General features: G+C 44.7%; 1 protein-coding gene across 1 annotated transcript in view; it reads right to left on the bottom strand.

The window, feature by feature from the left end:
* Positions 1 to 21,416, bottom strand: part of csgalnact1a (chondroitin sulfate N-acetylgalactosaminyltransferase 1a) — a 29,663-nt gene that overhangs the window by 7,661 nt on the left and 586 nt on the right. The window contains exons 2-4 of the mRNA XM_035608665.2: positions 9,502 to 10,849; positions 6,715 to 6,931; positions 4,665 to 4,766 (exon numbers count right to left, since the gene is read on the bottom strand). Coding sequence (XP_035464558.1) covers positions 4,665 to 4,766; positions 6,715 to 6,931; positions 9,502 to 10,318 — 1,136 coding nt within the window. The 5' untranslated portion in view covers positions 10,319 to 10,849. The remainder of the gene's footprint in view (positions 1 to 4,664; positions 4,767 to 6,714; positions 6,932 to 9,501; positions 10,850 to 21,416) is intronic.

The following is a 21,416-nucleotide window of genomic DNA, read 5'->3' as shown; positions in this document are numbered from 1 at the left end:
AGTGCGGTTTTCAGAGATAAGTAAAATGAGGACATGTCCTCAAACATCTGTCTGAGTGGTTTTATGTGCAGTCAGTCAGCGGATGTGTCAGCAGACGGCGTCCGGTCTCCTCGTCTTTTTACAGTTTATGAATCCAAACAGAGTCAATCTGTCTACACTAGAGTCCCAGGAGAGCCGGACCCACCCGCTGGCACCAAACTGTCCACAGATGGCAGAGACCGAGCACAATAGCTCTGATTGTCTCAAACTGTTAATGCAACACCAGCTACGATCACATGTTGATCCAGTCTCCACTTTAATTGGATGAGAGACTTGTGTCTCTTCAAGAGGTGAAGAGAAAACTTGCTGGAGAAGAGTTTCTCAATGAGGAAGTCCGTTTTTACATATCATGTTGTTAAGTCAAAACAAAAATATCGTATCCTCCTCTGTTTTAAAGGAAAAGTTTGACATTTTCGAGACATTTGGTCTGTAAAGCTGATTTCAGACATGCACTGAAGTCCAGACATTTATAAGTTAACTGACACCATAATATATCCCAAGCACATCCATACACGTTATCTCCTGCAACAATTGTGCGTATACTTACATTTTGTATTTGTAAATAATTCATTACTGACTTATTGTGATGATAATTTCATGATTACAAATATTATTTGGGTGAAATCTGGCTCTTTTTCTGAGTGGTGAATGTTTTGGTCATCCCGGTAGGTAAATGGTTTGTGTGTGTTGGCCTGAGTGTATTCTCACAGACATGTAGGCACTACTTGCTATTGTGTCAAGTGGGAAAGTCCACTAAAATTCTGCAATATCCCTGTTTTCTATATTACGTTTTATATCCTGCACTTTTTCTTCCTGTTTTCCCCAAAAGGCATCAGCAGCCTTATTATGGCCTAAAATAGTTTGTTTGTTGTAGGCGTGATGATGACTGGTACCTAGTAGCGGCTGAATTATTGAAACTGTGTCAGGGTGCGAATGCCTGTAAAGAGCCGTCATGTTCTGTCTCAGCAGCGTGGCTGATCCTCTTAGTTCAGGACCCGGCAGCGGAGACCTGATTTCCTTGTCACTTCTCTGCGAATCTGTGCCTCTGTGTAACAATCTTTTATGTGCTTGTGTGTTTGTGGCTATAGACTGCCGACATGGAGACTACTGAATCTGAAGAGTCTCGTCGACTGTAAGCCGCTACATGGCCGAAACCAGGCTTCTGGTAAAGTCGGTCTGCTCACCGCTTTGGTCCAGACTGAAACACCTCAACAACTATTGGGAGGTGACCATGAAAGTTTGTTGTCAATCATCAATGATCTTCTGACTTTTTCCTGTAGTGCCCACAAGCACGTCAGCATTTTAACTATTCAATGAAATATCTCAACATCTAAATGGTTCGGCAAAAGCATTTCTACTGTCTTCATATGTGTTCATGTTCCTAAAGACCGTGCTGATTCCGTGACCTTCTGTTTGTCCAATACTGGTTCATGACATTTCCACTAGTTAATTACCATGCTAACACACAACCATAATGGTGAACATGGCCAACATTATGCTGCTAGGTATCAATACGTCAGTATTGTCACGTTGATGATTTTGCTCAAAGCACTGCTGTGTCTTATCGCAGACTCACAGAGCCGCTGGCAGTCTTGTTGCCTCAAAAGATACATTTCGATTAGAGAAGCATCTTTTCACCATCGCTCTTTGGGATGCTGGTCAGTAACTTCCTCTTCTACCTTCTAAAAAATGTGAACATCTCATTTTTTGCCTGTTTATCTGTCACTGGCAGGGTGTGGCTTCTCTGGGCTATTGTAAAGAAGAAAAACTTTTCCCAGTGAGCCGGGGAATCTGCAGTCCGTGTGTGTAATGTGGAGGCGAGCTAAAGACATCTTGTGACCACTCTAAGGCTGAGGCCGAAGGCAAGATATTACAATGAGCAATTTGCAGAATGGGCCCATATTCCGGCGATCTGTAAAGACACACGATTTCTTTGATGTGAATATTTTTTGACATTTATCCTAACCCCTCTCTGATTTGTGTCTCATTTAATCTACTCATAATCTTCTCTCAGTGACCTTCCGCTCAACATTATCCTCCTGCCTCCTCGGAGCTGTCGGAGGCTCTGCGGAGAGTCGTTGACCTATCTCTGAACTGACTGAAATGCCACAGTGGCATGGGAGGCTCGTTTGAGGGGCTGTTGCAAAAGAAAGATCAGACAAACGTTGTAGTCGCAGGAGAGAAAGTTTTTCTCCGTCTGTCCAAATATCTCGTCCTTCTCTTTCATCAGCACGTCCAGTTTCCTTTGAGATGGTGGTTTGACGCTCTTAGTGCCATTCTCAGCAAAGCCGTTTGTTTTTTTCCATCTTTGCTTTGCTCTCTTGATCTAATTTTTTACACATCTCCTCTACGTGCTTTCTTACTCTTTTCCCCTGAGCAATTATCTCTCCTGCGCTGCTGAAGCACAGTAATTATTTACACATATTGACGGGGATCTGTTTGAAACGGATCACACGTTCTACTTCCTGCCTTACACGCAACATCCCTCTCACTCCCCTATTCAATCCGTACCTTCTCCTGCTTAGCTCACGTTGTACAGAGTCTTTATTCTTGAATCTGTACGGCTCAGAAAAGTACACGCCCCCAATGGTTTGAGCTTGAGTTCAGGCTTTGAGGTGGAGATGTGTAAGATGTGTACTTGAGAGTTCAGTGGCTTCTTCTATCTGTTTCAACATACATCCCTGGTGTCTCCCAGAATGCTTGAGGATGAGGCTTTGATTTATTGAACATTGCATTCATTGCCATTTATTGCCTGTTGTATTAATGCCTTTTTTTTACCCCTTCGAATCCACAGAGGGAGTTGGGAAACTTGCCTCAGGTAGTTTTTACTGGCTGTTGATAGTCAAAACAGCCTTTTTTGGAAGAATAACAGTGCTACTAAAAAGTTTGTGGAAAACTGGATGTGAAAAAGGAACAAATAGCTGCATGGGATTTGGGTGCAGACACAAGCTAAACCAATTTCTGGAGGTGAATTTAATTTGTAGGAAGGGCAGTGAGGGATCAGATCAGCTAATGATGCCATCACTGCTGGGAACACATATTGATTCCTTTTGAGCCATCAGGTCAAAGTGTTCCTGCAAAACTCTTTTAAGACATTGCTTCGAGGACTTGTAACTGCTGACGGACCTTCTTTGGCAAGGAGATGGCAATACTGTGAGCAAGGTGATACACTGCAATCTTTGGAAACACATTGTTAGAGAAATGTCATAGTATATAGTACACACCAGCCTGCAGTTTGAAGGTGTAAGTTGTTGAAAAAAGAACATGCAACATCACAGCGATGGCAGTCATGTGTTGTTGTTGTCGGTGCGTTTAGTGTAATGAGGCCTCAATGTTTTCTTCATCTCACAGAAGCCCTCGCAGAAGCCGTTCTCTACGAAAAGGCACATATCTTTGCAAATTAAATGCCGGCTTATTAAACGAGTTAAAACAAGTGTCTTGCTCAGCGTGCTCTCTGGTTTCATCGAGTGTTTAACATTTTTTTTTGGAATGGCACATTTTACAGACTGTTGATCTCCTTGGGGCCCTCTTAGTTGTGGAGGCCAAGATGAGTCAAAACCTCAGCTCCGTCAGGTCCACGTCTCTTGGATCAGGCCATCAGGGCCAACGTTACTGGTCAGCTAGGTTTGCTCATGCTTACATTAACGGTGTACCCTTACGCTACTTTCCGTCTCACTTTACATCGTTATGCTGGAGTGGAAGAGTCAAATGACTGAGGATCGTTTACAACACCGCTATGTTGCAGTTGAGGGTTTACCCACAACACAAAATAATCCACTTTCTGCCATGAAGCTTAGCATGAGAATCAATACATTGTTTTTCAAAGTTGATCAACCACCAGAGTATGTCAAATATGTTCTTACAGCCCCAGTTTTTCTCGGATGTTTGTGCTCTTGTTTCTAGATTCACATGTCTTGACCGCAAGACGCAAGAGTATTTCATGCCGCCTTCTCTCTTACCTCACCTCTGCGACAGCAACCGGAGGAGACACAGAGAGACAAAGAGGTGCTGTGCCCTACGGGAGATGGTCCGACCGATTCAAGGCCACGCAAAAACCTTCGGGGCTGGGAAATTGACAAGCATCACCATAGCAACCCCCTCGGGGGGGGGGGGGGGAATCTGTGGCTCAGTCCACAGTGGATCTGACTCCTGATCAGCCACACGGCGATGGTCTCCGGAGGTGTGGGCGTGGAGGTCCTGTGAGAGGGTGAGTCAGGGACCATCACAGGCCTGCTGTAATTTATCTGTGTCGGCTGGGAGCTCTCAGCCCCTTGGCATGGGTGGCACACTGCTCCATTATTCATCAGCCAGATGACTGGCTGTGGCACCATGCCAACCCAAGAGGTGTGTGTGTGTGTGTGTGTGTGTGTGTGTGTGTGTGTGTGTGTGTGTGTGTGTGTGTGTGTTTTGTGAATGTTAGAGAAAGGAACAGATTACAATATGTGAGAAAGAGGGGTTTCTGGTGCATGTGTGGAAACAGTGAAAACACCTCCTGCCTCCGAGAGCAGGTGCTGTGACTGTGTCAGTGTTTGTTTCTCAACATAAATTTAATTCCGTATCCTGGGTTCTGGCCTCTCATCTAACTAATCTAAAGAGATCTGATCTGGGCCGCGGTGCCAACCCACCTGGACGTGTTCTCCAGAGTGCTGCGGACCTCGCTCATCTGCTCTCTCCCGAAATACACCACTGTCAGATGGACCCGGCCGTCCTGACGCACACAGACTTCCCTGCATGTATACACAAACACACAAAGGAAGGGACAATATGGATGAGAGCATTGTCAAACCCAGCAGCGGAGAGATTGCGGGAAGGAAGAGCACTGTGATCAAATGAGGCTTTTGAAACAGAAGGCCTTGGTGTAGATGTTTTTACAACTGGTCCCACAACATCTGGCATATTTGGTTGATTCATTGTTTTTTTCATTCATCGCTCATCAAGAAAAATGTCAGGCATTTAGGGGTTTCGGATTATATCATCATAAATTCATTAAAAAAGTAAAGTTTGCATCTCGAAGATCGTGATGTGCATTTTTTCAGTATTTCCTGACATTTATCGACTGAGGGAATATTTAATCAAACAAAACGCAGCCCTGACTCTCCTCTATCTGGCACCAGGAGGAGAATTTGTCTGTGAGTTAAAAAGAGAGACCAGGTGGGAGATGCCTGCGAGCACTTTGATAGAGACGTGTCAAATACGTCAAACACACACAAGGAAGATAATTCACCTCCTCTATTTCAAGACTCACACTCATTTGTCAGAATTTTGCCCAGAAGCAGAAATGGGGAAAATATCTTAGAAAAAATGTTTAAAAATGACTAAATACGTGCCGAGGATGCTGAGTATAGTCATGAATGAAACCATTTTCACTGTTATCATAGATGCTGCTGTGTAAAAGTCCATCTCTATTATTCGAAGAAAATTGATTTTTTTGGAGGGGGTTGTCTAATGAGGCATTTTATCACAAGGACCACGGAATAGCAACGAAACCGAATTCTTTTCTCATGTATTAAGAGTGAGGTTTTCTTTTTAAACTCCAGAGAGCCTGGCTGCAATTGTTTGCAGTTTGTTTGTGGCTTTTTATCTCTGCACTGGGGAAACATATCACAGTAAATCAAAAATGCTGTTACATTGGAGCCTAAATGTGAATAGAGACCATTTGATACGTCCCTCACCACTATCACCCCATAAAATACACACACACACACACACACACACACACACACGTTTTATCCTAGAACACCGTTAATATGGATGAGGGTAAAAGAGTTTACTCAGCGACTCTCTGAGTCTTTAAAGTGAGTACACACTTCTTGCTGTGCTTTATATCAACGTCTGCCGGTCTGCCCAGGGGGGCAATTTAATGGGCTTCAGCGCTGCTACTAAGCAGGATTTACCATGTAAAAACAGCTGTGATAAGCAGCAGCGGCAGCGCAATAAATCACAGACATTAAAGAGGACGTTTCCTCTGCTGACGGTGACGGGCCGAGGAGCTGAAACAAGAAAGTTTTGCTGTTCGCTGTTGAGCCTGAAATGTTTGTTAAAATATGATTTTATTTAAAGACAGTATTTACTGTAAGTGCAAATTTTAGGGTTTTTTTCAGGGATTCTTTTCACTCACTCTCTTTTGCCAAAAAATCTTCCCGGTTTCATTGCGTACAAATGCAAGCATGGATCTTTTTGTGATGAATTAAAATAGCTTTAGGGTCTATATGATACATTTCCTGTGGTCATGTAGAGACTGATGATAACTAAGATGGGCGATCTGTGAGGCTATCTTTATTCATGTGCTTGTCTGAGTCATTTAAATCTCTCCCAGATTATTTACATAGTGATTATGCCTACCAGCAACGAAATGAATTAACTGATAACACAACGTGTGCAGTTCCAAAATGTTAATTACATGTTTCTTCAGAAAAGGAAAAAAATAGCCTTTCTCGTGTTAATTTTCTTTCCTCTAATCCCCCAACTTCTTGTCGCCGACTGCCTGATCCCCAATCAAAATGTAAAACTGGAATCAAAGCTGGGTTTGCGTAACAGGGGATCACATTTTTCTGCATTGGTTACGCGTGCTATGGAGGACGGCCTTGAGTAACTTATCGTGGCGCTTCTGTTCCTGTCGCAGTGTTTGTGTTACGTTGCCGTCAACAGCGGGGCGAGCAGTAGAGAGTCTCTCACCTGAAGTTCTGCATGAACTGTTTGAACTTGTCCGTGCGCCTGGACAGCGGGACGACGATGTTGATCGGGACGTCGGACGTGTCCACCCTCTCGTTCTTCACCTTCATCAGCGGTCCAAAGGGCCGGAACAGGACCAGTCGTCTGAATTCATTACTCGACTCCCCTCTGAAGGTCAGCTCGTACAGCGTCCCTTTGTCCTTCTCTGTACGAGTGATGCCTGGTCGGAGAGACAGAGACGTGAAGGTGTGAACCGAACAAGCTTATAAACCTACTTGAAGGAAGTTTTGGAAATTTTGCCATTTCAAATTTATAAAAATGCCAAGCTACATGAAAAGATCAACATGTCTAATGTCCATACTACACAAGTGGATCTATAAGGCAAAGTGTAAATGTGGCTCATATACGTTTTAATGTCAACATTTGCCAGTTGTTCCTCTGTGATTTCTCTTTATCACAATGATTTCATTTTCATTTTTTCCCCCCAGAGTGCTGCATTTGTTCAAATCCCTTGACATATCTAAGTGTTCTTTCTGACAAGGATCATGTCCCCCGCCCCCCAGTGACTTAATATCTAATTTTGGCAATAATTTTTTTAGCATCAGCTTCATCATTATTTTTTGTGTGTGTGTATGAGTCATCAGTTCTCTGTGACAGCCTTGACGCAGCCTGTGTGAATATGTGAGGGGGAACAAGGGCACATGAGGCGACATGAGACGTTGTCCATGCTCTCTGCTGCTGCTGGGCAAAGAGCCATAACTGTACATACACATACACACTGAAGAAGGAAAGGCTATTATGGTCATCCACACCGATTTTCTTTTTTCTTTTCTTTTTTATGCATTTGCTTGTTTCTCCAGAGAGAGAGAGAGAGAGAGAGAGAAAGTTATTTGCATTACTCTGCTATTACTGAGATTATTACTTGCAAATTGACCTCCTACTTGAGGTCGGTGGGTAGAGAAAAGGGATATTCGAAAGAAAGAAGTGAAACTAGTCAGAAAAGAAGAAAGAGAGAGTGAGGAAGAAAACACACACCGAGACCAGACAGACACACGGATAGGAGAAGAGGAAGGGGGGGAAAAAAGGACAGAGAAAAAGAAGAAGCGAGAGAACAGAAAGATGTCTGTGGGCAAAGATTCACAGTCTGATAGCGGCTTGAATGAGGGTCTTCCTCTCAAATTGGCCTGCTTCCTGTGATGGGTCATGATAAGTTTGAATTTAGTAAATACATTGAACAATCTACACTTAATGCCTTCACTTCCTGTCTCTGTCTTTCCGTCTGTATCTGTTTGTCCCTCTCTAAGGACGGAGCTCAGTGGAAGGCCGGTTCATTTTGCATACCTCCAGTGTTTGTGTTCAGTTTCAGCTCACTAGCTCGCGAATGCAGCTCCTGACAGCCGACAGCCATCTAGACTGCCTCTCTCCTGACTGGCCGCTTGGATGAAAAAAAAAAAAAGCTGCGTTGTCTAGATTTGCTTAAAATCGTTGGCTAAATTCATTGAGGTGCATTGAGTTCAAAATATGAGCAGGCGGGAGTCGCTATATCATTAAGAGCAAGCCGCGCTCCCCTGCTGCCTTGTTCAGGATTTGTAGGGGCTGTTTATGTGCACACAGATGCACACAAATGTATGCACATCTATTAAGGTCGCCGTCACATAAACACACTCAAGACCACACACAGTCTTAGATGTAAGACGCTCCCTACAGTGACCTATGGCTCATTTCCTCCGAGCCAGGTTCCCCGTATTACTCACTTTTAAACCTCCCACCCAATCACACATTGAAGGATGGTGACCTTAAGAGAGCAGATCACACACAGCAGGCGCACACACACACACACACACACACACACACACACACACACACACACACACACACACACACACACACACACACACACACACACACACACACACACACACACACACACATTTGAAGAGATGCTTCACTGTGAACGAGGAGCAGCTGTGTTCATTTCCTGAGGTTGTGATCAGAGCTGAGTAGAACAGTCTAGTAGGATATCCTGTTCTTGAACACAAAAACACAAACATGCTTCTGACCTTCCAGGGATTCATCTTCAAAAAAGAAACTGCAAAAGGAACTGGAGCGTTGTGCTCTGGCATAGCAAGCAATCTTGTCAATGACAGAAATGGAGAACGCATAAAGTTAGTGGGGTTCAGATTTGCAACCCTGTCTCCGAGAAAATGGTGTTAGCTAATTTGTTTTTCCCAATTACCTCGTGTTGTCAAGTGTTGGGTTATTATCAAGACTGAGAGAGAGACACCGCAGTTGCCGGAGAGCAAATTTATTCTGATTGGCTAAAGAAATCAATGATTAAATCTTTAATCAGTGACAGACGTAATCACTTCCTTGGATTATGTGTATACAGGCGGGTGGTCGAGATGGATGGAGGGCGAACAGAGCACGAGGCTTTGACAGTGGAGCCCATGGTGCCTGCGTCCCATGCATGTTTGGATTCAGGCAACAAAAGCTGGTCAAGATTTGGGAAAGTTGTGGTTTCAGGCCAGTTTTATTAAATATGTCGCTTGCATGATTCAAGTTAATGCAATTTTCCAACCAAGACCATGATCTTTCCCTAACCTTAACCGGCGAGTGCTGCCAGTGCCTAAACACACAAAGGGCAGTTTTTACTGCAAGATCTGCATTGTATTGTTGTCTGTAGCTTTTACATTGAGGAACATGTTTACCAGAATTTAACCCAAGACACTTCAAAACGTATTAACCGTGTACTCGTACTTTCTAGGGGACGAATGGGAGGTGTGTGCTCACCTTCTATGAAGTCAGATGGTGCGTAAACTTTGCTACTCTGACTCTTTTCTGCCGCTCCCCTGCTGTCCTTCGGCGATGAAGGTGCGTTGAGGCTGTGCATCGCCGTCTCCAGCACCTCCCCCAGCTCCTCTCTCTTGTCCCTCCTCACCGGCTTCTCCTCAGGGTGACGCGTCAGGCCCATCTCCAGCTGGTAGACCCTCTGCAGGGTGAAACTCTCAAACGCCACCACCGCGTACTCACTGGGCAGCCTGATGCCGGCGGTCACCTCCGCCTTTGACATCTGGCTCCTCAGGAACTCCTGGAGATCAGCCTGCGGGCTCTTGGCCCCTTGAATGTCCCCGAGACCACCTCCCTGGGACCCAAGCCCGGCTTCCTGTCCCTCTGCCGGGCCCCCGGCCCCTCTCTTCAGGCTCTCCTGCACTCCTTTCAGCTGCTGGCTGCGCTCCTGCAGAGCCTCCTTCAGCTGAGCTATCTCTTTTTTCAGGGAGGAGATGTGGTGGCGGTGCTGCTCCTCGCGCTCTTGGAGGAGCACCTGGTATGACTGGACACCCGGCGATCTGCCGCTTTGAGCGGGCCCAACTCCGGCGCCTCCTGTCCCCCCAGCCCCTGCTCCCATCCCCGGCCGTGTGCCCCCCTGGCTGGGGTGATTGGATCCAGCACGGGGTAATGCATGACTCAGCGGCGGGTCATCGGAGTGCGGAGGGCTGCAGGTCATCACATAGAGCAGAGACAGGGAGCAGCAGAAGAGCACCAGCACTCCCCCAACACGGGACACCCAGGTAAGTAGTCCACGGCGCAACATTGCTGCATTTAGCATCGAAACTCACACCTCTACTTAAACACCCATCCACACACACACACACACACACACACACATTCACACAGAGAATATCAAGTAACCTCACACACTCCAGCATCTATGATAAGAGTCCATTTGTGATTATGTTCCATCACCCGGTGAGGAGGCGGACTACTTATCAGTATGAGGTCATTTAATCTGAATTAGGTCATTGCCTCTCCACCGCCTGAGATTGCAACTTGTTTTGTCATTGGTAAGATAAATATATGAAGGTCACAAGCTGTTAAAAAGCACTTTCTCCCTTTGTGCTGGTACGGTTAGCTCCATGGTCGGCGAGAGGAATGACCCAGACGCAGTTCGGTCATCTATCACTCATATGTGAGTCATCTGTTCACATGTGCCCTGACTCCTTCAGTCAGTCCGTAATGTCCTCTTCCTGAATGTTCGGCGGCAGCAGGAAGCTGGCTTACGCGCTGAGGAAAAACATTTTTACGTTCCATGAGAAAGCAAATCCTCGGAGGTCAGCGGGGGTTTCTCCATGTTGCCTTCCTGACAGCGGGAACAGAAAGGAGAGAGACACACAGAGGTTTTGTCATTAGAGAGAGAGGATCGTTCTCAACATCTTGCCCTCCACCCACTCCGTCTCAAGAGGAACAAATCAGGAACACGCCACGGCTGCTTTAACATGTTTGTTTAGGACGGCAAAGGGTTTGACTGCATGTGCCAAAGCAAGCATTCCTCCAGGACTACAGCTCCCGGAAAACAATGTTGTCACTGATGTGTCTCAATATGAGGCTGTGTGCAAAAGTGTAGCGAGTGTGTGTTCAATAGGTACAGACAGAAACTAGGACAAATATACCGTACCTGCAGTATACATATAAAGGTGGTGAAAGTATTGTCTCACTGCCTCTCTATTCATTTATCTATTTATTTAACTTAAATAAATAGATGTCGCTGGAGACACTCAAATTTAACCACAGTGTCTCCAGCGATATGTATTGCCTGTTTTTCGAGATCCCAGGAATGATTTCCCTGATTGCCTATTCAAAACCGTCACAGTCACCGTGAAGCCTTCTTTAATGTGTTATTTTGAATGGGTGATACCAAGGAAGCTTTCCCTAATCAAGTTTCTCTCAGAGGTTATCTTTGCAAACCTGTGGGTGTTCCATGTAAAATAGATTAATTCGATTAATTTGATATCTCTGAAAAAGATCCATAGGTCTGATTATGAGGGGTTGTCCCACTGTGAGGCCTGTAATGAACGGTCTACCAGTCTCTTGCCCAATGTGAGTTTGGATAGAAGACCCTGCAAAAAATGTGCAGGTATTAATAATGGATGGGCTGAATTCAGAATGGGCATTAGCATCAGAATGATCCATCTTGGGAGCCCCGGTGGCCCAAGGTAATGAGTCATATCACATAACCGTAACATCCATGGTTTGACTTGAATTAAGTGTATTTCACAAAATGTTAAACGATTCCTTTAAAGGAACAAGAAACAAACAGAATGCCCCCCCCCCCCCCCAAAAAAAAGCAGATCTTCCTCCAAAATCATTTTTTTCTTGACAAATAAAGGATTCTCTTCATTTCATTGAGAAGCGTTCAAGTGAAACCATCTTAAAACAGAAAAATCCCCCTGTGGTTGAAATGCTCCTTGATCCATGACCACTCTCAAGGCCTTAATTCCTGATAAGTGGCCACGACTTTCATTTTTAGGGATCACAAGCCAAAAAAAGGAAATTATAAAATTGGCCCTAATGTGATCAAAAAGAAATATGGCCAAAAATGTAAGATGGTAGATGTTGTCTTATAACCAACTCAAGTGCAGAAAGAACGAGCAGTGACTCTGACGTGTATTTCATGATGAGCGAGCATACTTTTAATGGGTTGTTTTTTTATCCTGGAGAGGTGTTTCGGCGTTTGAGTTACAGTACGTATCTGTAAATGTATCTCTGTCTATCAGTCTTGGTCTCTCCTGACTAACCCACACAGTCAGCTCTTTTACAGAGCTGCCAGAGGCCGAGGCTAATGAAAGGATTAGTATATGGCAGGAGTGAATACTGGACTGTGCTCCCACAGACGGCTGAATCAGGAGAGACAGGGCGTCTCTCCAGCAGGACCTCCACCGACGGCTCTCAAAGTGTTTGAGGAGAGGGTGCTCGGGGGGGAGGGAGTGGGTGAGTGGCCGCTGGAGGGCCAAGTATGGCTGCTGCGAGGGGGTATCATCCCTTCAGTGCAGGAAGATCCTCATGATGTCATGACACTAGCGGGTGTGGCGGTAGAGTAATCACTTTCTTTGGTTGGTTAAACAAGCAGCTCGCCTAAGTGTTGATCACATGCTGGGAATCACCTTTGAATAACGACATCACTTCCCCCAGACGACTTTGACGTTGCCAGTTTCAGGACTTCCTGTAGCACACAGCTACACTTGAACGGAAGCCAGAGAAAGTGACCGCAAGCCCTTCACAAACAAATGAAAGCGTGCACCTAGCTCTGACATTGTGAAGGTCAGTTTGCCTTTGGATTTTACTGAAAACGCATCACATTCTAACTACAACAAGTCTCTGATTTTTGTTATTTAGTCACAGGAGGGGCTGAGCGACATGCTGATCATGGCACAAAAATCACTCAGGGTAATATTCAACTATCACAGAACTTTGACACCTTTTTCATTCTTTTAGGCTAAATAAACACTGCACGCAACATAGAACAGGTCAATTTTGCTTTATTGACTATTTTGCTTATTAATCGTTTATCAAATTGTGAAAACACCCAACACAAGCAGAGGAGGATATGTTCATGTGTGAGATTGGTATCAATCTTCTCATCTTACTCTTGGCAAGAAAGCGACTACGTTTATTTCCCAAAATGTCCAACTACTCCTTTAAACAATTGGATTATTATTGCTATCGATTTATTTTCTGTTCAACTATTGCGGCACCAAAAATAGTCAACTGTTGTTATACTGACACCATTGTGATGCATGTCTGTATCTGACAGCGCTGCATTTATTCCCCCGAGGCCTCGCGGAGACACGCTGCTCTTAGAAACAACTGCCGAATATATCACGAGCACAAAAGGAGTAAAGATCCGAGGTGCCAAACGCAACTCAGTCGAGGGACGGCTTCGTCACTGGAGAGGAAACTGGTATGACTGGGATTTATGTACCACCGAGTCTCACCCGTAATGAATGTGTTGATTCAGCGCTGGTTATTTGACTCCCCGTGGGGATAGGCATGGCTGCGACACAGGAAGACTGGCAGCAAAAATAATCACGTTTGATTTTATTGCTGGTGAGTTGTCTGAACAGGCATATCTCATTTCCTGCTTTGTGTTACTGTAGTTGTGTCCATGTAATACTTATCTTTGGTATTTATCGAAAGAGCTTGTTTGAGTTGTGATATTTGTCACATTGTTGTTTTTTCATCGTGTTTTGATGAATGAGGGAGGGACCACTAATTTCTACTCTCGGCATGTACATATATTTAAAGCACATTGTAGAATTCGGTGTTGGTGGTTGTTACTTTATTGTCTGTTTATGAAAGAGAGTGTGCATCTGTTGGGGTTTTGACCACCAAGCATTAAAATCAAGATGTGTTGTCCCTGCAGCTTAATCTGGTTTGAAGCTACTTGTTTTTCATAGCTGTTTTGAAATGACCTCAAACATTTTGGGAATCCCTGCGTGTACATGCATGCTGATATATAAGAGAGTGATAAACTTAAAATCCAATATAACAAATATATAGCCTGACTGACACTGGATACCTGAGGCTAATATATTTTATATTGGCCAACAGTCATCCTTTTTGACACAGTGCAACATGAGCATTTATTTGAAGTTGTTTTTCTTGTCAACCGACAAATGTAAGTCCAATATTCACTGTCCTTGTAGCTAAGTTTTGGTCTCCACCGATTCCCATTAATATTTGGCCTCTTTATCGATCAAGTGCCTCACTGTGTTCACCAGCCTTTGGTAACTTTTTCAGCCTGCTGTTCATTGCAGGGCAGGGTAGTGTGTAGTAGATTTTAAAAGCTATTTTGCCGAAAGCAACTGCCTGCTCCTAAAAAAACCATGGGGCCTGAGAGCTGTTTATGAGGGCAGAGGGAAAAGCAGTGGGGTATTACTTTTCTACAGCTTCCAGTCTTCCTCTTCACTCCCTCATTACACATTGTCATTTGAAAAAATCGATCTATCTAGTCCGATGGTCAGTCCACCACTTTTGGTCCAAACTGAAACATTTAGGTCCCCCTCAGGGTGAACTGTAATAACTTTGGAACGCCAATACCTTTTCATGTCCCATCAACAAATGTCAGTTTTACCTTCACTTTGTTTTTAAGTGCTAATTAGCAAATGTTTGCATTCTAACACAGTTAACAAAGGTTGGGGACACGGTAAACCTACCTACCTACTATTAAGCCTCAGTATGTTAATATTGCCATTGTCAGCATATTCAATTTGAGATCGAAGCACCACAGTACCCAAATTCAGAGGTCTGCTAGCATGGCTGTTAACTCTTCAGCAATTTTCAGTTTCAGTGAACTCCGGGAAATGTCCATAAATCTGGGTCCAGATATTTTCCAGAGTTTGCTGTTCACATATGAAGAACACAGCAGGACACAACAGCAGGAAAACTTCATAAGCCGCTCCATTTGGCTTTATGCAGTTTTATGTGCAACTGCTTACTGACCAGTTTTCCATATTTACTTAAAGCTACAGTGTGTAATATTGAGAAGAACTTATTCACAGAAATTTTATGTATTGTCCATAACTATGTGTTCAGAAATGTATAATCACCTGCAACAAAGAACAGATGTTTTTTCGTCAACTCTGAATGAGTTAAATATAGTTACAGAATACAGGTTGCATAAAAAAAGGGTCCATTCACGTTGAATTTTCAGGCGCTGCCGCAAACCGGAAATGGAATTAGCGGTGCGCCACCATAAAGTGTTCCTGCCGGTCGCTCAGTTGGTTGCAGTTTGCAACTTTACCACCAGGTGCCGTCAGAACATTACAAAAACTACACACTGGGGCTTTAAGAAGCAATAGTGTCAGTTGTGTTCACAACTTGTTTCTGATGAAAGACTTAAAGGGGCAGTAAGGGATTTTGGAGGAAGCCTTTCTCTCTTTGTTGTTGTTGTGATTTTACTGCTCGGGCCGACGCGCCAAACCGCGACCTCAGCTATGGGAGACAGGCGCGCTAACCACTAGGGCAGAGGCCCTGAGTTGCAGCGCCACTTGCTGGCACGTCTCTTAACGTGTCGGTGCGTGATGTTTACAAACTGCACTGACCCGAGCCATTTTTTTATTTTTTCTATTTACAGAGCCAGGGCTGAGCTGAAAACCCAGATTTTTTTCAGCGCGCCTTCAGTAAATATTCGCTGATTTTACAAAATGTGTACTGCTTGAGAATTCCCTTACTGCCCCTTTAAGCTTCAGCCAAGAACCAAAGATTTCCCCGATTCTGTTTCGTGTGGCAACCGACCACAACATCCCAGCCCTGACTTCAACCAATACCTCTGACAATGTATACATTGTTGTTTAAGAGAACATTCACAGTTTCAGGGAGAACAAAACTCAACATAAAAACATAAAAAGTTCCAGTTTTCTCTCTGTATGGGACAGCACCTTCCCTCTCTAGCTCGGTGCCCAGGAGAACTGGCACCTGATAACAGTTTCCCGTGTTTGTTTTAAGCTTTAACAGTTCATACTACTCTGATACAGAATAGTTCTCCCTTGCAAAAGAGAACTAACACATCTTACATGCGATACAAACACTGTTACGCTTGTTTACCAGCATTAATGCGTGGCAGAGGATACATTTCTATTGATAAGACTTCCTGTTCCTGAGATGACAAAAGGGATTAATGTGTTTTTTGAGCTTGTCGCATGTTTCCCTCTCTCTGCTAGAAGCAGAGACAGAGATGCAAGGATGACAGTGGAGAGGGGTCAGAGACAGAGAGATGAAATATATAATCAGGCTGTCATAAAGAAGAAGAAAAAATAGATGGAGGAGAAAGAGTGATTTATTTGGTGGCCCGATATGTTTCCAAAGCAGAGCTCTCCAGCGTCTGGTTCTGCCTCCGAAATCACTTCCTCTCCCTCCTGCTGCAGCTTCCTGCCAACAAGGCATCTGTGTGCGTGTATGTGCTTCAGTTTGTGCGCGACTCTGTGTTTGTATCTGGTTCCGTTAGTACTACTGAGTGAGGAGCAGGAGCTGCAGGAATCTGCTGTCGCGAAACAAGAAAAAGTCGATGTCTTCTCAGGCCTGCGTTGACCCGTTTCGGGTTGACCGTCACACTAGTGCAGCAGAAATCGCACGCAGGTGACGGGCTATGTATGTCTGCACCACGGCTTTTCGATGTCCAATAAATGTTTCAGGCATTTGAGAGACGCCCCCCCGTGACCGTCTGGTCATGACAAATGTAGCATCTCGGTCCTGCTGTCAGACTTAAAGGGGAGATTGTATTCATAAGCCTGCTCTTGCTGAACAATGTATGCACTGACAACGCTCAGTATGTACGGTATGCTCTTTTCAAAGACAGACGCTGTACTTGCAGATGCATTAATTGAGAGGGTGTGAGTGTGTGTGTGTGTGTATGTGTGTGTGTGCGTGTGTGTGTGTGTGTGTGTGTGTGTGTGTGTGAGTGTGTTTGAGTGTGCATGAAAGAGACTTTAGGAGAAACTGCATTAAAAATAGAGAGACCGGGGACTGCCTGTCGGCTTTAAAGGATCTTAATAGAGGGGTTTTTTGCACATTTAACCTCTCAAACTGTAAAATCTACACTTTACATTGTGGCTGACAATATTCAAATGCAGAGAAGCTCAAGAGTTTTAGATTTTTCTTTAAAAACGTTATCGTTTCCTCTGTTCCGTTTCATTCCTGCACAGTATTAAAATTCTATGAGCAGAATCATGAAACGCGCTTGAGTTGGGTGATCCATCGCAGTGGACAACAAGTCCGCATTCAGTTCTCTCAGTGTTTCATGGTGATGAAGGCATGGTTAATCAGTTTAAAGGGGTATGCCACTGATTTAGGGTTGCTCTTGGGGGGATTCGCGAGAGAAAAATCAAAATGAGATCAATGCAAATCTGTGCAGTTGAGGCTGAGGCTGGATTTATGGCTGCGCGGTAAGTGGGGTATTTAGATGCTACAGTGTGACCCAAGTGCCTCCAGCAATAGCTGCATCAGCCCAGCGTGGACTGCTGGTGTTGTCTGGAGATTGTTCAACACAAAAACAAAATGTGTTTCATTTTCTTTAACATGCAATTTGCCAAGACACTTCGACGGTAAAATATCTGTTCACCACCATGACCTCTTGTAACTCCTCGTGCCAGGTATAAATGACGCTTAAAAATACACCGACTTTGAGTTCCTGGCCCCCAAACCGTAAAAAAACCCTGCATTTCACATTTTTTTAAAGCAGACATTTTTGACTTATCACGGCAGGAAATACATAAGTCATAAATAAATAATGACATCAGCAGCAGAAGCCACTGACGTTGAATTTACAAAACCAGGAGTCTGAAAGCACCACCACAACCCTCCTCTCCCCCCTCCCCAAGTGGACCGCAGCCTTCATTGAACCTTTTGAACACACCTGTGTTCTTTCTGCAACGTCTAAATATCTACTCTGGGGGGGGGGGGGGGGGGGGGAAAGAAGGCCTAAGGTCTAAGGTGACTCTGTGTTAAGACTATCCGTACCTGATAAACAACCCCCCAGCGTACAACACAGGGCTATTGTTTATAAGTGAAGTCGTCAAAACCCACTGAGATAACCTCTGGTGACACCGTCGGGGGGCAGTTCCTCGCACTCGACAAAGACGCGACACGTCTGCATTCGCAGACGGAGAAGCCGTCAGAATGATGAGTGGGTGGGAGTTCCCCCTCGAGTGTGTCGACTGATTCCAACTGCTTTCCCCAATGTCGCGTCACCGCGGTAGCGTGACCGTGACAAAGAGGAATCACCAGTCAGACCCGAGATGGATTTCTACAACTAAATCAAGTTTTGAGAAACGCGGCCGCCGTAATCAAATGGATGCCTGGAGCAATAGAGAATCTTGCTGAGCACAACGGTTTAACAACAACAAAAAAAGATACGTTAAAACATCGCTTTGGTCCCTTACTGCCTTCTCTGTAAATCTGCACTTTCTCATCCTCTGCAAATCCGTAAGGTAAACACATCAACACATGTTTACATGAGAGTGCGTGGGTGCATTAATCTTTCAAACAGCTCCCCTCCTCCCATGCACATCCACTCTCTCCCTTCCATGCAAGTGTTCCTCTGTGATCACCGCAAACACCCTGATAAACCTCGCGACAGTCTATGTCTCTCTCCTCTGTCCCGTCTCACCCCGCTGCCTCTTAATGGGCGCAGGTCAAGGGCGCGGATCCATTTATGTGCACGTTGGCCTCGGTGACTGTCAGGGCTTCTTCTTCTCCAACAGCTCTTTCTGAACCTGCCCTCAGGCTTTTCGCACTGTAAAAATGAGGAATGTCCCTTGGAGATGAAAACGAGATGAAACCGAGGAGGAGAGGAGAGGAGAGGAGAGATTCATCGAGATCCTTTTTCTTTTCTTTTTTTTAAGTGAGCGGGGAGGAAATGAGACTGGTGAGAGTGTCAACTATGCCCACAGATTACTTGAGGGCGAGTAGTAAGCAGTTAGATTAGACACACGGGGTGAGGAGAAAATTAAGAGCAGGGGGAAGTCGGTGTAAAGTGAGCATGTGGGAGGGGAGGAGAGAGAGTGAGAACGAGGAAGAGAAGGCCTTCTCTGATGTCTCTTGTCCCCTCAGGTGATTCTCCCTCCCATTCATTAGGGGCCGGTTTCTCCGGAACCTTCCTGTCAACGTGCCATCTGGAAGGCCCCTTAAAAAAAAAAACCAAACACTACAAAAAACACTACACCCTTCTACTTCCCTAAAAGCGCCCTGTGTTAACATTCGCCAGCTCCCCCCCCCCCCCCCCCCCCCCCCCTCCTCCAACCCCCCTCTCCCGTTTCTGTCCGCGGGTGCTCCATGTCTTCGCAGTTAGGTTTGATCGTATCACGTGGAATTTTGAATGGTCCCCACGGGGAAAATGGGTCAATGCACCAAAGGGACGGACGGCCAGATAGATAGATAGATAGATAGATAGATAGATAGATAGATAGATAGATAGATAAATAGATAGATAGATAGATAGATAGATAGATCGATAGATAGAGTAAGCGACTATATAGCTGGTGGACACTTTGAAGCATTTGGTCGATAAAAAGCCAAATATTCTTGGAAATCGGTGGAGACCAAAACATAGCTGCAAGGACAGTGAATATTGGACTTATTTGTCAGGTCACGAGAAACACGACTCGGTGTTGCACCCTGTCAAAAAAAATATAGAGATGACTGTTGGCCAAAGCCCAACATATAGTACATTAGCCTCATAACAATTTCATTGTCGGTCAGGCTATACATTAGGTATTTTGGATTTTAAGCTCAGTATTCAGATTTATCAACTGTGAATTTTTGCAGTTGAGCACTGACAATTCGTTGGTGACCAGATTTAAGGGAATTCTTATTAAAATTGTTTGTGTTTACGTTATGTTGTTCATCAGGCGACATAGACCTCAGAAGCCCTGTGTCGGCCTGGCTTCAGAAAAAGCAATCTGATTCGTGATTTTAAGGTTTGGAGAAAAAAATCCAAATGTGATCCACACCATACACACATCACATGATAAGAACCACCACCCAGTTCTACAGTGTGCCGTGTGCTCTTGTAGGACATAGCTCATGTCTGCATAATTATGGTAATCATGAATCTCAGTTTGTCCAGACAGACGCCCCCTTTTTGTTCCATGCTTTACACTTCCTGGGAGTGATTTTTTACAAGCGAACGATGATGAGTGTCTGATGCTCCTGGAGATAGAGACACGTAATAAAACAACAGCTGCTCATCTCACCTGCAAAAAAGCAACACCATCCCAGTACCACACCTCTCACCTTGGAGGTCCCTGCCTCCTGAGTAACAGCGGCTGATCAAATTCATCCTCTAACTCGTGGAAGAAGAGTTGCGAGCCAAGTTCAGCCGGAGCCCGAGCTCATTACTTCCCTTTTCTCGCAGGACAAATTAAAAACCACCACACAGCAGTTACATTTCTCAACTGCAGCCATGTCCACATGCAAAGGTGAAGTCGTGTGGTTGGAGTCTTTTGCAATGTTTACAGCAATAACTGCAGCTGAACCTGCTCCACCTTCCGCTGTTGACAATTTAATGCTGGTGTACGTGAGGGATATTGACAGCCGGCCCTTGAGGCAGTACACCCTTCAGTCAGTGGCATTCATGAGCTCTCCATTTCATTTAATAGATTGACTTTTTTTTTTATGAAGAGGCATCCTCTCAAATGAGCAAAGGCAACTGTAACATCATCAGGGAGGGTCATTTGTCAATAGGCTGCAGGGACGTTACATCAGCGCCATTAAAATGTCAGTCGGCTAATGTCCCGACAGATTCTGTTATCTGATCTGTGAAACATGAGAATACATGTGTGCAGCAACGGAGAGCGAGAACACACACTCCCACAGATACGGTATGCACACACAACACACATACAGTATGGGACACATGCACTGAGCATCTTAAAGGGGGCAACTTTATCTTCCAGGCACAGGAAGCACATATATGTCACCGTGTGTCACATCATGTTTTTCCCCTTGTAAAGGATAAAGGCACAGGCAGTAATTCACCCCGAGATTACAGTATAATGTGCTCATACTCCCCACAGTCTTTATTCTCTTCTCTGCCTGCTAAACAACCAGAAATCCCACATAATCTCCACTTTCATTCTTCCAATATGGGAGAAACAACCCTGCCAAATATTTCAGGCTGCTAGGTGCCTGTTCGTGAACGCACTAAGCAGGATTAGAGTCGTTTCCCTGATAAAAATCAACTCTCTCTCTCTCTCAGTGTGCTGATGTGTGCACTGTATGCATGTGAGTGAGATGCAAAGCAACATTGTGCAAAAAAAAAGAGCCTGCATTTTCCCTGAGTGCAGGTAATTTCATTATCGTCATCTACCCACTTCAAAATATTGTGGGTGGGTTTAAAAAAAACAAAAAAAACCCTTAATGTGATATGCTTT

Source organism: Scophthalmus maximus, chromosome 20 (assembly GCF_022379125.1).
Source record: "Scophthalmus maximus strain ysfricsl-2021 chromosome 20, ASM2237912v1, whole genome shotgun sequence".
Classification (NCBI taxonomy): Eukaryota; Metazoa; Chordata; class Actinopteri; order Pleuronectiformes; family Scophthalmidae; genus Scophthalmus; species Scophthalmus maximus.
The sequence above is the reverse complement of the archived record's forward strand: the minus strand, read 5'-3'. Positions and strand labels throughout refer to the sequence as shown.